Source organism: Eublepharis macularius, chromosome 15, assembly GCF_028583425.1.
Source record: "Eublepharis macularius isolate TG4126 chromosome 15, MPM_Emac_v1.0, whole genome shotgun sequence".
In the NCBI taxonomy this organism is placed as follows: Eukaryota; Metazoa; Chordata; class Lepidosauria; order Squamata; family Eublepharidae; genus Eublepharis; species Eublepharis macularius.
Window position 1 is genome coordinate 46,492,031 of NC_072804.1, and position 15,661 is coordinate 46,507,691.

Genomic DNA, 15,661 nt, shown 5'->3' on the forward strand with positions numbered 1-15,661 from the left:
CGGCCGGGGTGGGGGCGGGCTCTGTGAGCTGAGGAGGCTCCTCCCCTTTCTGGTGGCTCTTTAACCGCAGGTAGGTTGGCGGTTGGTTCCGTTTATCGCAGGGGGGGGAGGGGCGGAGGGCGACTGAGGTAACTTTTTACCTCAGCGGCGGTGGATTCCCCTCAGGCTGCGGGTGGAGCTGGAGGGCCTCGGTGGCTTTCTCTCTTCGAGCAGCGGGTGGTACCCATTTGCCCTTCATCCAAGAGCATCCTCCCTCCCTCCAGGCCTCGCCTTCATTGCAGGGTCACAGTTTTCTGAGGAGAGGATGCTTCGAGTCTCCCTTTCCTCCCCTGAGCCTTTGTACTTTGTAGTCCGCCTTGGGTCTCAGTGAGAAAGGCTGACTGTCTGTAAATAACGGAAATAAATAAATAGTGAAGGGTGTCATCGCGGGGCTGACCCCAACCCCTTTTTTGAAAACGATTTTCAGTTTTTAATTCAGGGGTTTTAACTATTTTAGGTTTTGTGTGTTTCTGTTTTGTGAGCCGCCTTGTGCATGATGGAAAGGTGGGGCACAAATATTTTAAATTTTTTTAAATTTTTATTTATTTTTTATTTATTTGAAATATTACAGTTCGTTGGTTGAAATATTAATAGGTTTAGAACAGATTTAAACTGGGTAATCAGCAAGAAAGACGGACTGTATATAAATAAATAGTGGGGGGTGCAATAATGGGTCTGACCCACTTTTTGAAAATAATTTTCAATCTTTTTAAATAATCCCATGTTTATTTTATTTGAAATATTAATAAGCTTAGGACAGACCAATTAACTTGGTGCAGCTTGGAGAACAGATTGTACAGTCCTATGCAGAGTGACTCCAGTCTGAACTGGAGTTGCCACAGCCTGGAAGGGAAAAAATGTCTTTTTATTAATGAGTGAAAATCCGCAGCCTGTTGTATTGTTTATTGACTACCCCAGCCATTGATTGTATTGACTTAACACTGTGTGATCTACCTTGAGTCTCTGTGAGAAAGGTGGACTATAAATAATGGTAATAAATAAATAGTGGGGTGTGCAGTGGTGAGTTTATACAGGTATTTGCAAACAATTTTCTATGTTTTTAAACAAGTATGTATTTATTTATTTATTTGAAATGTTAATGGGTTTAAAACAGACCAATTAAGTTGGTGCAACTTGGGGAACTGATAGCACAGTGCTATGCATAGTGACTCTAGTCTGAGCTAGGGTTGCCCACAGCCTGGAAGGGAAAAAATGTCCCTTTGTTTACAATTGTCCCTTTGTTTACAATTCATTGCACCCATAGCATGTTGAATTGTTTATTGACTATCCTAGCCATTGATTGTATTGATTTACTCTGTGCAATCTGCCCTGAGTCTAAGTGAGAAAGGAGGACTATAAACAACATATAAATAAATAAATGGGCAGTTGAAGCTTTTCAGGGCAAGGAGGTCAATAACATCACCTGATGAATAACATCTAATTAAGCCTCTATTAAAGGGACAGGACATTTTTCTTCAGGCCTATTGGCAATCCCAGTCCGAGCCCATTGATTTCAGTAGGATGATCCTAGAGGATTACAGTAGGAGCTTCTTTGCTCCAGTGGTCTTCAAACCATGAGTGGCATGGTGCTCAGAGAGTTGGACTTAGGATCTGGGTTCAAATCCTCATCACACCGTGAAGCTTGTGAAGTGACTATGGACTAGTCATTCTCTTTTAGCCTCACCTTCCTTACACAGATCTTGTGAGGATGAAACTGGTAATATGGTTGTTGTGGGTTTTCCGGGCTGTATTGCCGTGGTCTTGGCATTGTAGTTCCTGACGTTTCGCCAGCAGCTGTGGCTGGCATCTTCAGAGAGATCTCTGTCTTTTGGTGCTACACCTCTGAAGATGCCGGCCACAGCTGCTGGCGAAACGTCAGGAACTACAATGCCAAGACCACGGCAATACAGCCCGGAAAACCCACAACAACCATCGTTCTCCGGCCGTGAAAGCCTTCGACAAAACTGGTAAGAGAAAATTTCATACACCAGCTTGAAGTCCTTTGAGAAAGGGCAGGATAAAAGATATAGGTCAGCTTCACAGCCCTGCCTACAAAGGTCTTACAGAGAGCATTTTCATGCTGCTTTTTGGAAAGATCTACTAGTGGTACATATGCATACAGAGGGTTATTTCTCCTGCTTAGAGTTGTCAACAGCCTGGGAGGGAAATGCCCTGCCCCTTTAATAGAGACTTTCCCATGGGATGTTATCTCCATGCCATGAAAAGCTTCACTTGCCTATTAATACACTTTAATCCTGTATTTATGCAGCAGGACACCCCAGCTCCAGTCTGTTGGCAAACCTGCTCCTGCTTCTCTTTATGCACCTGCTAAAAGGTGTGGTAGGGCAATGAGGTGAAATTACTCAGGGGTTGAAAGGCTCATTCCCTGGCTCATTCCTCCTTGCAATATGCTTCCTGATGCTCGGGGTTTTCCCCCCTGAGTTCTCTGGGTCTATTGCAGGTTGTCCTGGCCTCCAAAGCAGTGAGGTATAAATTTGGCTCCCTTTCATTCTGTCATGTGACTATGGTGATATGTGCTTGCAACTCAGTAAGTGTCCAGATCCAGAAAGGTTGACCACAGCTACTTCAATCTATTTAATCAATTATTTCATACAGCTGATAGGTTTGGAATTTTGCTGTTGGGATGATGACTGCCATTGCCTAGGCTTGGAAGGTGTTTGTTACTTATTGCATTAAAAACCTTTATTTTCCAGCCAGATTGGCTCCAGAAGGCACCTTACAGTTCAAATGTATAACAATAAATCATATCAGTAAGGTCTGTCCTGAACCTATAAATATTTTAAATAAAATAAATGCAAAAATAAAACATGGCCCAATCTATGATTGGACTTCTTTCTCCCAGACCACCTGATCTAACTGCTGTTTGTCCTATTCCCCCACAGATAGGGGCACTTGGGAATAGGGGGGAGAGCTTTTATTTTATTATTATTACATTGGTACCTTCCTTTGTTGCATTGGTACCTTTCCCATCATGGAACCTAAGGTAGCTTTGCTTCAGTTTCCCAGGCATTTTCCCATCCAGGCAGTAACCAGACCCATACCTGCTTAGCTTCAGCAAGGATGCCATGATATGTGCCTTCCACCTGTATACCAGGATCCATTCAAGAGAGGGTAAGGCAAATATATAGAGGAGGTGTGTCTTGTCAATTATGGTGAAACTACCATGGACAGAGGCAGCATACCTCTGAGACAGGAGTTTTTTGGGTCAAGCAACAAGGGAAGGTTATTACTTATCTGCAGTGCTTGAGGATTTCCCAGAGGTATCTAGCTGACCACAGTACAAAATGGATCTTTGGCTTGATCCAACCTCCAGGAGGGCATTACTTATGTCCTTGCATTAAAAACTACAATTTGGGAGCGATCCCCACAGAATGTAGTAGGATTTATGCAAATAGATTTGAACCATAAAGCTATTGCTCTATGCTAATTGTTCTATACATGGGACTAAGTGCCAGGCAATGTAGAAGGGCTGTTTTTATTAAGAGGCTTGTGTAGGGTTGAACTCTGAGGCTGTAGTCCTGTGCACACTTTATCTGGGAGTAAGTGACATGGAACACAATAAGACCTCTGAGCAAACATGCAAGACACACTTAATTGCAAGCAAGTCTCATTAAATAGATCAGATTTGCTTCTCTGCATGCATAGGACTAGACTCTAAAAACACCTTCCAACAGATATGTGTCATATGTGATTTTTTTTAATAACATAGAACACAGAAGACACCCATATGTAAGTGATGTGTGTTTTAAGTGCAGTAAATTTTATTGTATTTAATGCAGTCTTGCCCTGTTTTCCCCCCAAGGAGCCAAGAGCAGCTTTTCAAGGAAACTCCCATTCAGGCAGGGTACAAGGCTGATGTATTACATGCATTCAGGCTATTATGTGGTTGACCCATTTTGCTATTCCAGTAGCCAATTTGTCAGCAATAAAATGGTTAGAACAAGACTTGTTCTGTTAGCAAGCTGTAATATCCCCCCTATTCAGTATGTCTCTCGGCCCTTGCAGACCTATACTATTTCTACTCATCATGCATATACATTTTTCATTCCAAATCTTTTCATTTTCCTTCAAAAGCCTTTGATTTTAGAAGTGTGGTTTATTATAATCACACACTTAGATTTTGTGTTATTGAAAAATATTTGCCTAGAATTCCAACAAATAGTTGTTGCCATCATGTTGCCAGCTAATTAAAAACAACATAAAAAGGGTAATAACATTATTGGAATGATTTCTCTGCCATTTCCTTCCATATTCCCCTGAGCTCTTCTCTATCTCAGCCTCCCTGTAATCTCTCCCTTACTACTCTCTCCTTGGACAAATACATGTTACCACCTCTCTTCCTTCAAATCCCTCTTCAGACCTCACCTTTTCAATGAGGTCTTTGGCTTATCCTCTCAATACTCATCTACAGATGTAACAAAGCTTAAGCACGTATAACTGCACTAATTCTTCCCTTACTACCCTAACTTTCTCACCTCCTTCCTCTGTTGTTCTCCTTGTTATTAAATGTAGACTGTTAAGCTCCCTGGGGTCATTTAACACTTATTTTGCTTATAAGTTTCTGAAGCACCATGTTTATATTGATGGACTGCATACATTATAATAATGCATTTCTTCAAGACATGATGTTATACAGAACAATGGTTGGTGATAATAGCAAGGAAGTTTATTTTTAATAGACCACAAGGTTACTTCTTAATGTGAATGTTGATTATTTCACCTAGCTCACCTAACAAAATATTTGCAAGATATAATCAAGATATCACCCATGTAACTGACTGGGCATATGCCTATGCAGTCAAGGAAAGGGAGGCTTGCCCTGAAATGAGAGGAAGAGAGTGTGGTTGCCTGCCTCGCTGCCCTGCATTGCAGGTAAACCAGTTTGTATGAACATATACTGGTATCCTTGGACAAGAGTGTCATCACCAGGGAAAGTTGGTCCTCCTTTTCTTAAGAAAAGGCAGCCAAGCCCAACTCACTTCATTGCTGCTATCTTGTCTTTAGATGATGGGCAGTGAAGAAGCAAATGAGCTGCTGGAAAAGAAGCAACTAGTGAAACAGAATGTCCAGTATAGGCCTTCCCTGAAGCATTCGCTCTCCGTAAGAGTGTTGTGTTTAATAAGTTCCCTGTCAGGGTTGTCTGCATTTACTGTGAGATACAGGTGCTTTTTAACCAAAAGCAAGTTTTTGACTGTTCCTAGCTTCTGCTGTACATCTCCAGGTGGTTTGCATAGGAAACCAAGCACTCATATAGTAAAGCTTATAAAGAGTTTTGAATCTTTGCAAATTTGCGTTGTATATATCCTACATTGTATATTGAAATATCTTTGAAATTGACTGTACTGACTCGCACTGTGTAATCTGCCTTGAGTCTCAGTGAGAAAGGCAGACCACAAACTATAAATAACATAAAGAATAATTTAAAAATAAATTTGCTATATTATCTTTCTGAAATGCAGTATTTTTTCCTACTTAGTGGCATCCTAGCAGTCCACTCAGCAAAGCTTGAAGGCTTCTTCCAGACTCCTGCAGAAGAGCCACTTTAGTTAGTGAATGGTTTCTTAGGCTGGAAGAATGCTTTGGACTTGACTGAGTTGAGTACAAGTCAGTATGATCAGATATGGTCTCACCTTAGTTGAAACTGGAGGTAGATACAAGACGAAAGACTTTCTGATTGGGGTGTTGGCTTATGTAAACTAAACCTTCTTTCCCCCAGGAGAAGAAAAGCCCTGATGGTATTTTCTTGTGAATTCTGCTCCTGAGTAATTCCTCAGCATCAGGGATGAGTCAAAAAATGAAGCTATTGCAGCTGCTCTAAGTTGATCTTGTTTTGGAGACTTGTTTTGGAGGCTGCACAGTCATACTTTCTGTATGGAGGACACATGGAAGCAGATCGAGTGTCATCTATGGAGGATTGCTTGCAAGGAGATCGGAAATCCTGAAATTCTTTGCATTTTCTTTTCTGGCATCTGAGTTGCCAGTGCTTGAATTCCCAAAGGCCTGACCTCTTGTGCGTTAACTTTCACCAGCGAAGCACCTTGATTTGTCTCAAAAGCAATGAGGCGTGATAGACCCCAAGAGAGGGCAGCCAGCTGGCCAGCCGAGCACATCAAAGTACTCCTTGCCCTGTGGACTGAGGCGGCAGTGACTCACGATCTTAGCTCCCACGGGAGGAACCGTGCTGTGTATGATGGCATTTCCCAGCGTCTTGCAGAAATGGGCATTTACCGGACTGGGGATCAATGCCGGGAGAAAATGAAAGGTCTGAAAGTGGCCTACCGCAAAGCCAAAGAAAACAACTCAGTGGGGCGGCCACCCATCAAGTGTCCATTCTATGATGAGATAGACCAGATAATGACACAGTACATCAACTGCAGGCCTGGCTTTCCCTCAGAGGCTAGTGAAGGATCCAACACCATTGTAGACAGGCAGGAAGGACTCCCTATCTCTGAACCCTGGGGGTCCCAGTCTGGCATCTCTGAACGCTGGGGGTCCCAAGTCTCTGGACACTGGCTGTCACAGACTGCTGCCTCTGAAAGTCAAGGGACAGATGAATTCAGCTATGTCCAGGCAGAGTCTCAAGATGCCTTTGGTGAGATCCAAGTCATCCCGGTCCAAGTGAAGGAAGAGGAATCAGAGGATGAAATATCACCTGAGCTTGGTAAGCTCTCTTCTTTCTTTTGTCCAGGTTTACATTAACAGGGTTTTTGCTGAAGAATGTCTCAGGTTGGGCTGACTCCTTGCTCTGTGGAGTACTCTTGGTCCTTTTGAGCTGAGGTGTTTATTTAATTTAAGTCATTTATTAGGCCTTAGTTCCCCAAGTGTCTGACCTATCCTTCCTTAATTCATTGATATGCATGTACATCTCACTGGTTCTTCTTTTGCTGTCCTGGGATGTCACACAATACCTGCTATTTGTCAAAATTCTGCTGCTATCTAATAATCAGTAACTCAAAAATATGCTTCAAACTTGCACAGACAAAAGGAACATCCTTAGTTCAAGGGGCTCTTAGGACACCCACTATGTATTAGGTAGCTTGCTCACTGTCTACATCTTGATGCTTGCTCTTTGACCCTTTGGATTGCAGGATCCTCCTTGGGATGATAATATACCTTCCTAATCTGAAAACTGCTGATCTTTGGAGGCTTTTTTTTTCAAGGTCCTGAGTTCTTAGGACCCTAGATATGCCCAACAAAGTTAGTAAGTTTGTCCATACTAACATGTTTGCTTCTGTGTATTCATGAGATCACTGCAGACTGGGAAATGGCAAGCAGAGAATGTTATGTTGGAATCAAATCTAATCAGCAGAGTGTAATGAAAATGATCATTCTTGAGCTTGTGTCCTATATATTAATTTCTCTGCATGTCATCTTGCTGTTATGTTGCTGCAATGCCCAAACTCTCTGTCTTTGACTACTAAAGTCCATTCAAACATTGAGGGGGAGGGGGAAATCACATGGTACTTACAGTGCTATACTATTTTCAGGGAGGTCACATGTTTGAATATCCCACCACATCTCACCCCGAAAAAGAATCTTTTCCCATGAAGAGATAACTTTCCAAACACTCAGGTTATCTCTATGGGGAAAAGTCTTAGATATATATACATAATTACATTCCTCTGGATGTGTCATTGCTTTTTATAGATGTGGCCTCCCCTATAGTGATGGAACCACAACCTACACCAAGGCATCTCATCTCCATGCTTGACCAGCGTCCTCACCTTCGAACCCGGAAGCAAAAGGCTCAGGGAGAGGGGCAGTCAAGCTATCAGAGGGGTGCGAGCCAGAAGTACAACCGTTCCCATCATCTGGAGCTGCAGAGAATGCAGAGACAGGTGGCCAGCCAAGCAGAGGAGAAGCAGAGTTTAGCAGAGTTCATCCAGCATGACAGGGAGATGCGCCGGGAGGACAGGGAGTTCCAAGCCCAGCTCTTTGAGAAACTTTTCCAGAAGCAAACAGAGCTTGTCCAGGCCCTGTCGCAGAGAGCTCCTGTCAGCCCTACCTCTACTGCCTGTAACAATGCCCTGCAGACCTTGCTAGTGTCTGCAAAGAACGGAGCAGGAGCAGCTGCAGGCTCTGGTTCCCAGCTGCAGGCTTTGTTAGAACAGATAATGCAGGCTGAAATATCAGGGAAGGGTCTGACCAGGCTTGCTGTGAAGGAGGCCCTTGGAGGAGCTGTGAAAGTGCCTCCTGAGGCACAGTACTGGACTGCTGAAGAGATCCTCAGATGGCTGCTTTCTCAGCAATCGCCTGGCGACCAGAGTCAAGAGGTGCTAGTGACCTCCAGACCATCTCCTGCCATGGTACAAGCAGGGACAGAGCCTGGCAAAAGCCATAACAAAGCCCAGCAGCTCTGTGGCAACAACTACACCGAAGCGACGGAAACTGATGCAGACACTGAAACACAGCGCCAGTGTTTCAGGCAGTTCTGCTACCAGGATGCCTGTGGGCCCCAAGAAGTTTATAGGTGCCTGTGGGACCTTTCGCATCAGTGGCTGAGGCCAGAGGTCCGCACCAAAGAGCAGATCATGGAGTTGCTGGTGGTTGAGCAATTTTTGAATATCTTACCGGAGGAAATCCAAACCTTGGTACGTGAGTGTCAGCCAGAAAATGGCAAGGAGGCGGTGGCCCTGGCAGAGAGGTTCCAGCTTCACTTTGAGTCCAAGAGGCAACGGGACCAGGTGAGATCATGTTGACAACTAGTTATTTCTGATTGGGGAGGAGGGGTGGGAAAAGGAAACATTACATAGCTTTCTGTTTGGCCAGGGGGTTCAGGACGGAATTGTGAAAATCCCATCTCTTTTTTCAGTGACTGACTCTAGCCTCTCGGCTCAAAGAAAGAGAGAACAGGTAATTAATGGTGACCAGTCTGACAAGTGAAAGCCATCCCTGTTGGTTCCTTCAGAAATCTCAGGCTTTTGAATGTACATCTTCATGTTTCTTCTAGACAACTATGGCTAGAAATTTGCTTTAAAAGTTGATATTCTGATGAGTACAAAGCACAAGATTGTGAACTGCGCACTCATGTCCCCTAGAATATGCTTAGTCCCGGGAACATACGCAGTAGAGTTCTTTGGACTTTTTAAAGAAACTTAGCACGAAGTGGTTTTTCAGCAACAATTTAAAAAAACCCAGATCATTAGTAAGAAATAACAAAACTGCTATATTCACCCATGGCTCACAGGAAAGAAGGGGAAACCTTCTACATCCCTTATGCAGCCTCCTAATTGAGCAACAAATGATGAGTGCAGGTGTGACATTCTTGTTCTAGACACGAGTGACATCAGAGGACATGGCTACAGTTTCTTCCCGGGGAAAATGGGATGAGAATGAAACACGAGCATACGCCAAAGATAGCCAAGAGAACCCCAGGAGGACCGGCTTACTTGGTAAGTATTTTCTGGTGTTTGTTTATTAAATTGAACACATCTTTTGATACAAAAGCTTAAACTTCTTCCTAGAACTTCCCAGCGCACCTAGTGAATCATGCAGATGTACCAAACCCCAAGATACAGGGGATGGCAAAATATCCGTAGAATCACGAGCTACTCTGATCTTCAGTGGAGGAAAGTATGTGTGTGGAGGAGTAAATTCCTGCTAAAAATGGAAGTTCATCCATAACCTAAATACAATCCACCTACCAAGGCACCCAGATAAAAGATTTATTCAGATGAATGATTGAAGTATGTTTGAAGATCCTTGGGGTGTCATTGTAATTTGTTGCAGTAACAGACACATGCCACATTTCAAATGGTATCATGTACATGCTTATCATTTGTTTATGTATGTTGTGTGCTGTCAAGTCGAAAACAAGTTACAGTGACCCCAGTAAGCAAGTGAGAGGCAGTGATAGTTTGCCTTTGCCTTCCTTTCAGAGTCATTCTTAGTGGTCCCTCATCCAAGTACCGACACTGCTTAGCTGCCAAGATCTGATAAGATAAGCTATCCATGCTGCCTTCCCTCCTTTATCGTTTGTTTCAGAAAATTTAATATATGAAGATAGTTTCAGGTGGGTAGCTATGTTGATCTGTAGTAGAAGAGTGAGATTCTGGCCCAGTAGCACCTTAAAAACCAACTAAATTAGGGTGCCCCTGGACCTGAGTCTCATAATATATGAAATGGCTGGGTAGCTCTTGAACAGATCGCCGTCAGCCTCTGTCTTTCCTCTGCATCATCATCATCATCATCATCATCATCATCATCATCATCATCATCATCATCACACCTTTCTCACTGGGACCCAAGGCAGATTATAAGTAGGATAAAATTGTCAAAAATGTCAAACATTTTTTCCCATTTCTAAGTTTATGATTACTTTGACTGCACCGAGGCTCTTCCTGAGGGCTTGTGCCCTCAGAATCCTGCCTGTGAAGTAAGGAAGCAGGACCATCCAGGGATGCTGCATCTGTGGACAAGGAGGCCAGGTCTTCTGATTCCCAGCCTAGGGCCTTAACCAAAAGCCCATCTGTTATTTTTTTCTATCTTGGCAGGTCTCTCAAGATAAACTTATTCTCCATCTTCAGGTACAGAAGCGCACCTTCGACTGAGGAAGAGGCCAAAGTCAGGTCCAAGGGAATGGATTGCATCCAAGCAAGGTGGTGAACAGGAAGATGCAACAGCAAAACAAAGGAAGCTGGATCGTAGCTTAGAGGAGCAGGAGACAACTGAGGCTGTGGAGAGAGCAAACCACAGGCCAACTCCTGTGCGAGGAAAGCATGATGGGAAAGTCAAAGGGCAAGAAAGATCAGGGCGTGCTGCTGCTGTGGCTGGGGAGAGTCCAGCGGAGGGGGGAGCGAAGGTAGAGGGCAGTGGCAGGGTTTCAGACTCTCTGAATGGGGCTTCTCGTGCCTTGCGCATGCGGAAGACACCAGTGAGTCTTCTGCCATCTCAGCTGACTTTTGACAAGGATGATGCTGCATCCAGCCCTCAGCATAGGAATGACAGCCGCACATCTCCTGAGGCAGATGGACCTTCCCTCAGTGACAGCATCGACTTGCTGGATTCTCCATGGAGTGGAAACGGCAGTGGTGACACAACCCACGATGGGCCCTCTGATTCCAGGGTGCCACCATCCTGTGCTGACTGTGCTGTGTTGAAAGCTGAACTGGACACCGTCCGTGAGGAGCTCAGGATAACCCAAGGTAACCACTGTCGGCATGAATGGGAAAGGCCACAGTCCTGGCTCAGGTTCTCAGTTTCTCCTTTATCACGCCATTGTTCAAGAGCTTGTATTCTGATTGCATGCATACAATGCAGACGATAATTCTCTTTTGAATTATTTATTTTTTTGTTTGTTTATTAGATTCATATTCCACCTGCCCCGCAAGTCGGCTCAGGGCGGGCCACACTATCATAAATATCAATAAATGTAACAGTCCTTAAAACAATAATAAAATATCATAAAATACAGTATAAAAACGATAAACACAATCCACAAGGACCTCTAAGAGGCGGCTATCAATCCACAGTTTCAGTCACAAACGAGCTGTGGGGCAGGTAGGGTAGATCTGATTAAGACGGCGGAAGCGGAGCAGACCAGGCAAGGGACCGGCAGGATAGTTCGCCAGCTTGCTGTTACTGCTATATAACAATGGTTTATCATGAACAGTTCGCTGGCCATAATACAGTATATAAATCAAGCTGCACATGATACCATTGCACTGGAATGCCACTGGGAGCAACATCTCTGTGGCAAGTCATTTCCCCTCTCACCCCACCTCCTCAGACTTAATATCTAGAAGCAGTTGCACACAAAGCAGCAGCTTCATGCTGGTGACCAAACCCCTGTGAGCGGCACCCAACATCATGGGGATGGCGATGGCCAATGTGATAGTGATTGCTAGATGTGGCAAGCGCTCCTACATGTAATGGCATGAGGATCAGGGAGCTCCATGATGGCATAATACCTAGCTCATCTCAGAGTTCAAATACTGTGAATACAGACAACAGCAGTGAGGGAAATCAGGAATGATTCACTGGTGACATCAATGGTGGTTTATGAGAGGCTTTGCAGAAGGACAGCAGGTTTTTCGTCCACTGGTCCTTAAGAGACCAACAAGATTTTCAGTGTGTAAGCTTTCAAGAGTCAGAGCTCTCTTCTTCAGACATGCGGTCTGAAGAAGGGAGCTCTGACTCTCAAAAGCTTGCACTCTGAAAATTTTGTTGGTCTCTTCAGTGCCGCTGGATGAAAATCCTGCTGTTCTACTGCAGACCAACACAGCTACCCACCTAACTTTGCAGAAGAAGTGGATTTTGAGGAGGGATCTGAAGGAGGGAAGGCAAGTGGCTTTCTGGCTAGTTAGGCCAGATGTAGAGAGTGACATATAGACACCCAGAGAGACTTGAACAATAGCAGATGGTTCTTCAGAATGGAGAGAGCAGAGCAGAGAGAACATATAGTTGAAATAGGGAGCCTTAGATCTAATGACAAGGATTAGAAAAGTTGATCTAGTTTAGAAATGTGATGTACAGGAGGTATATATTAAAGGGTCAAAGACTGATTATTAAGAAAAGGAAGATCATGCTGGAAAAGGTTACAGCAAGGCTTGTGAGCAGCTCTCCTACAGTCAGTCGATGTATTGACAGCGTTGCATAGTTTAATTTTTGTCCTTTGTACAGCTTCCATGCTCTATGGACTAAGTGGAACCTCCCTACAAGACTTATCAGAGGCTCTTGGTACTATTGTGCACATCCTCAACAACAGGAGACCTTCATCAGCAACAAATGCATCCCAGAAAGAAATCCCCAATAGGCCAGTATGGCAGGAAAGAAATGTAAGTCTCCCTCTTCCCTAGTCTATGTTTTTAAAAATGATTGGTTCTTTTCATATCTGCCTCTCACTTTTTGTTCATCAAAAACAGGATTTTCATTACTATCTTTTTCTCTATACACTGAAAGCAGTTAAAAAGGAGGAAGGAGCAAAAATGCAAGGGTGTGGTTTAGTGGGAGTCTGCAGATTCTCCCTCACTGCACAACAAATGCCTGCAGGAAGAGCTGAGATGGTTCTTTTAAAAAAGCAGAGATCCAGAGGAGTTAGCCGTGTTAGTCTGTAGTAGCAAAATCAAAAAGAGTCCAGTAGCACTTTTTAAGACTAACCAACTTTATTGTAGCATAAGCTTTCTAGAATCACAGTTCTCTTCGTTAGATGCATGGAGGGCAAGAAGAAACTGGTCAGATACAGAGGAGGAGGAGAGGGAGGAGTAGATGCAAACAGCTCCTTCTGATACGGAGATCAGTTTGCTTCTGTAAAGGAAATCAGTTAGTTTTGATAATGAGATAACCATTCATAGTCCCTCAAAAAAAGGTCCCTTTAAAAAAGTAGGCAATCTAATTTGATCAGGAAACAAAGAATCCCTTTGTTCTTGGTTTAAGTATACCTTCCAGTCCCTTCATAGGACTGTGGGCTGCTCAAATGGGATAGCTTCAGAAGAGTGCAGACAGGGATGGCCCCTCATCTGGGAACAGACCAGGCCAAAGTTCACTCCTAAAAGAATTCTCAGGTTCCCAGATGGGAGAGAGACAGTGGCCAGGACTCTGGCACTGAAAACATGGTGTATGAAGCAGACACTGAGGACAGGGACTCTGATCTGGGTTGTGCAGTGTAGAACCCCCCTCCTCGTTGAAGAAGTGCAGGACAGATGGTACAACTGCCACCCCCTTTTCCTCCCTTGTGTTGGTGGAGTACTCTCCTACCACTCTTAATCTGCATAATGGATCTAGGTGTGTGCTTTTCACTTCAGTAAACTGTGGGGATAAGCCCTGAGGGGTTTTTTTCTGTAGGCTTTTGTCCCTCCTCCTCCTGCAGCTTTTACAGGACTGAATGGTTTTGTTCCCATTGTGCTCCTATGATACGCTGCAAAAATAAAGCACCAACAGTTTACCCGGCCCTCCTAATAGTAAACTGTAGTGACTCCTTCGAAAGGTTCTAACAGTCACACACAGAATTTAATGAGAATTGTTAAAGCCAAGTCTCCAAATGTCTTGGTTACTTGGGGGAATGGAAAAAAACTTTGAAACTGCTGTGAACTGTTGAAAGGGGCAAGCTTTTAGAAAAGCTTTCAACCATTTTTAGTGTGCTTAGTTTTCACTCCTTAAAGAAAATGTGTGGTTAACTGGCATATTTTTTACCTTCTTCTTAGTGTTTCTGAACCATCAAATGACCTGAACTTTACCCCAACACCAAGACAACCAAGAAATTCATCGGCAATAGTGACAGCATTAGGATGGAGGCCTGAATTTAAACAACAATGTCCTCAGCTCCTGTTGTCTAAGTCCCGCAACTGGCCTTGCTACATTCATTATCTCCCCCCTCCCCCTTAGAGCCTCATGTAAGTTACTCAGGCTGCAGCAAGACGTAGAAGCTCTGGAGCTGATGCTCTTTGCCTGCAGTGATGCAGGCGCCGACAGTCATGATTTCGTTTGCCTTTTTAATGTTAAACTAGGATTTATTTGGTTTTGATTTTTTTATACAGTAGTAGTAGTTTCTTCCTGCTTGGACCTAAATAAAGCAATTGGGAACATAGTGTGTGTGTTTTTTAATTCTTTCTGTGGGCAAATAATCTGTGGTTGAGCTGAATACAATGGGGAAGCTGCTGCTTATTCATCTCTTAAAGCAAAATATGAAGGTCTTGGGGGTGGAGGGGAGGCACACTCTGCCTCTGGAGAGAATCTTGGGTTGCGAGCATGCAAAGTGGGATCAAGTTTCGGCTGATCTATGGTGAGCCCATAGGATTTTCAAGGCAAGAAACAGAGTGGTTTGCCATTGCCTGCCCTCTGTTGAGCAAAGGAAGCCTGGTCTCATGCAGTCAGAGCCCCCAAAGGTGTGTGTGTGTGTGGCTTAGGGGAGCACTCATCCCCCTAGAAGCCCATGGAGCTGGGCAAGGCATATGAATCTCCACCCTACTATGGAAACTTGCTGGGTGACCTTGGGCCAGTCACACTTTCTAAGCCTAACCTACCTAATAAGGTGGTTGTGAGGATAAAATGGAGAAGAGAATGTCAGCTGTCTTGAGTCCCCATTGGGAAGAAAGGATATAAATAAAAGAAAATAAATAAAAATACTTTCATATATTTTGGTTGGATCTGAACGGGATGGGAGGGAATAAAGAACATTCTTTTCTGGCTGTCTTTGTTCCTGCCTGTTCTGTTGCACCCAACTAAGGTTCTGCACAACTTTAATATTATTAAGCCAAAAAAAAACAAAACGAAGGAGTGTCCCCTTGCTGGCTACAACGCTTCAAGTCTATTGGATTTCTGCGAGTTTGAAACTTTGCAAAACTGGCATTTATATATCCGATTGCGTTATTTCTCGAAATGCCTCTGAAATTGGATGTTCTGAGTCACACTGACTCAGAAGGCAGAAAATAAATAGCGCTTGAGCAGAAGACTGCCTGCATATTTCCTATCTCTGCAACGTGTTGGCCCAAACCCAGCTTATCCGTGCCGCATGGCAGCTCTCGCTTCCCATACCAAAGATGATTTCCACCACCGAGATGCCAAGGGACAGAGCGACGCCGTATGACCAAGGGCCGCTTACAGCGTTTACCGGAAGTGGAGTCTTTCTAAAAAACACTTGCAGTGTTTGGCTCCTCCCCGGAAG

The 15,661-nt window shown here is 44.0% G+C and overlaps 1 protein-coding gene across 2 annotated transcripts; it reads left to right on the forward strand.

The window, feature by feature from the left end:
* Nucleotides 1-14,572, forward strand: LOC129343364 (uncharacterized). 2 transcript variants are annotated; one of them, XM_054999541.1, is made up of 7 exons: nucleotides 1-70; nucleotides 5,777-6,721; nucleotides 7,708-8,744; nucleotides 9,335-9,452; nucleotides 10,587-11,204; nucleotides 12,682-12,836; nucleotides 14,202-14,572. In XM_054999541.1, exons 2-7 carry the CDS (start codon nucleotides 6,118-6,120, stop codon nucleotides 14,208-14,210), a joined length of 2,541 nt encoding a protein of 846 aa, XP_054855516.1. In that variant the 5' UTR covers nucleotides 1-70; nucleotides 5,777-6,117; the 3' UTR covers nucleotides 14,211-14,572. The 2 variants fall into 2 exon arrangements, with proteins under 2 accessions (XP_054855516.1, XP_054855515.1); XM_054999540.1 differs by lacking the exon at nucleotides 1-70 and adding an exon at nucleotides 3,101-3,171.
* Nucleotides 14,573-15,661: the final 1,089 nt, after the last annotated feature.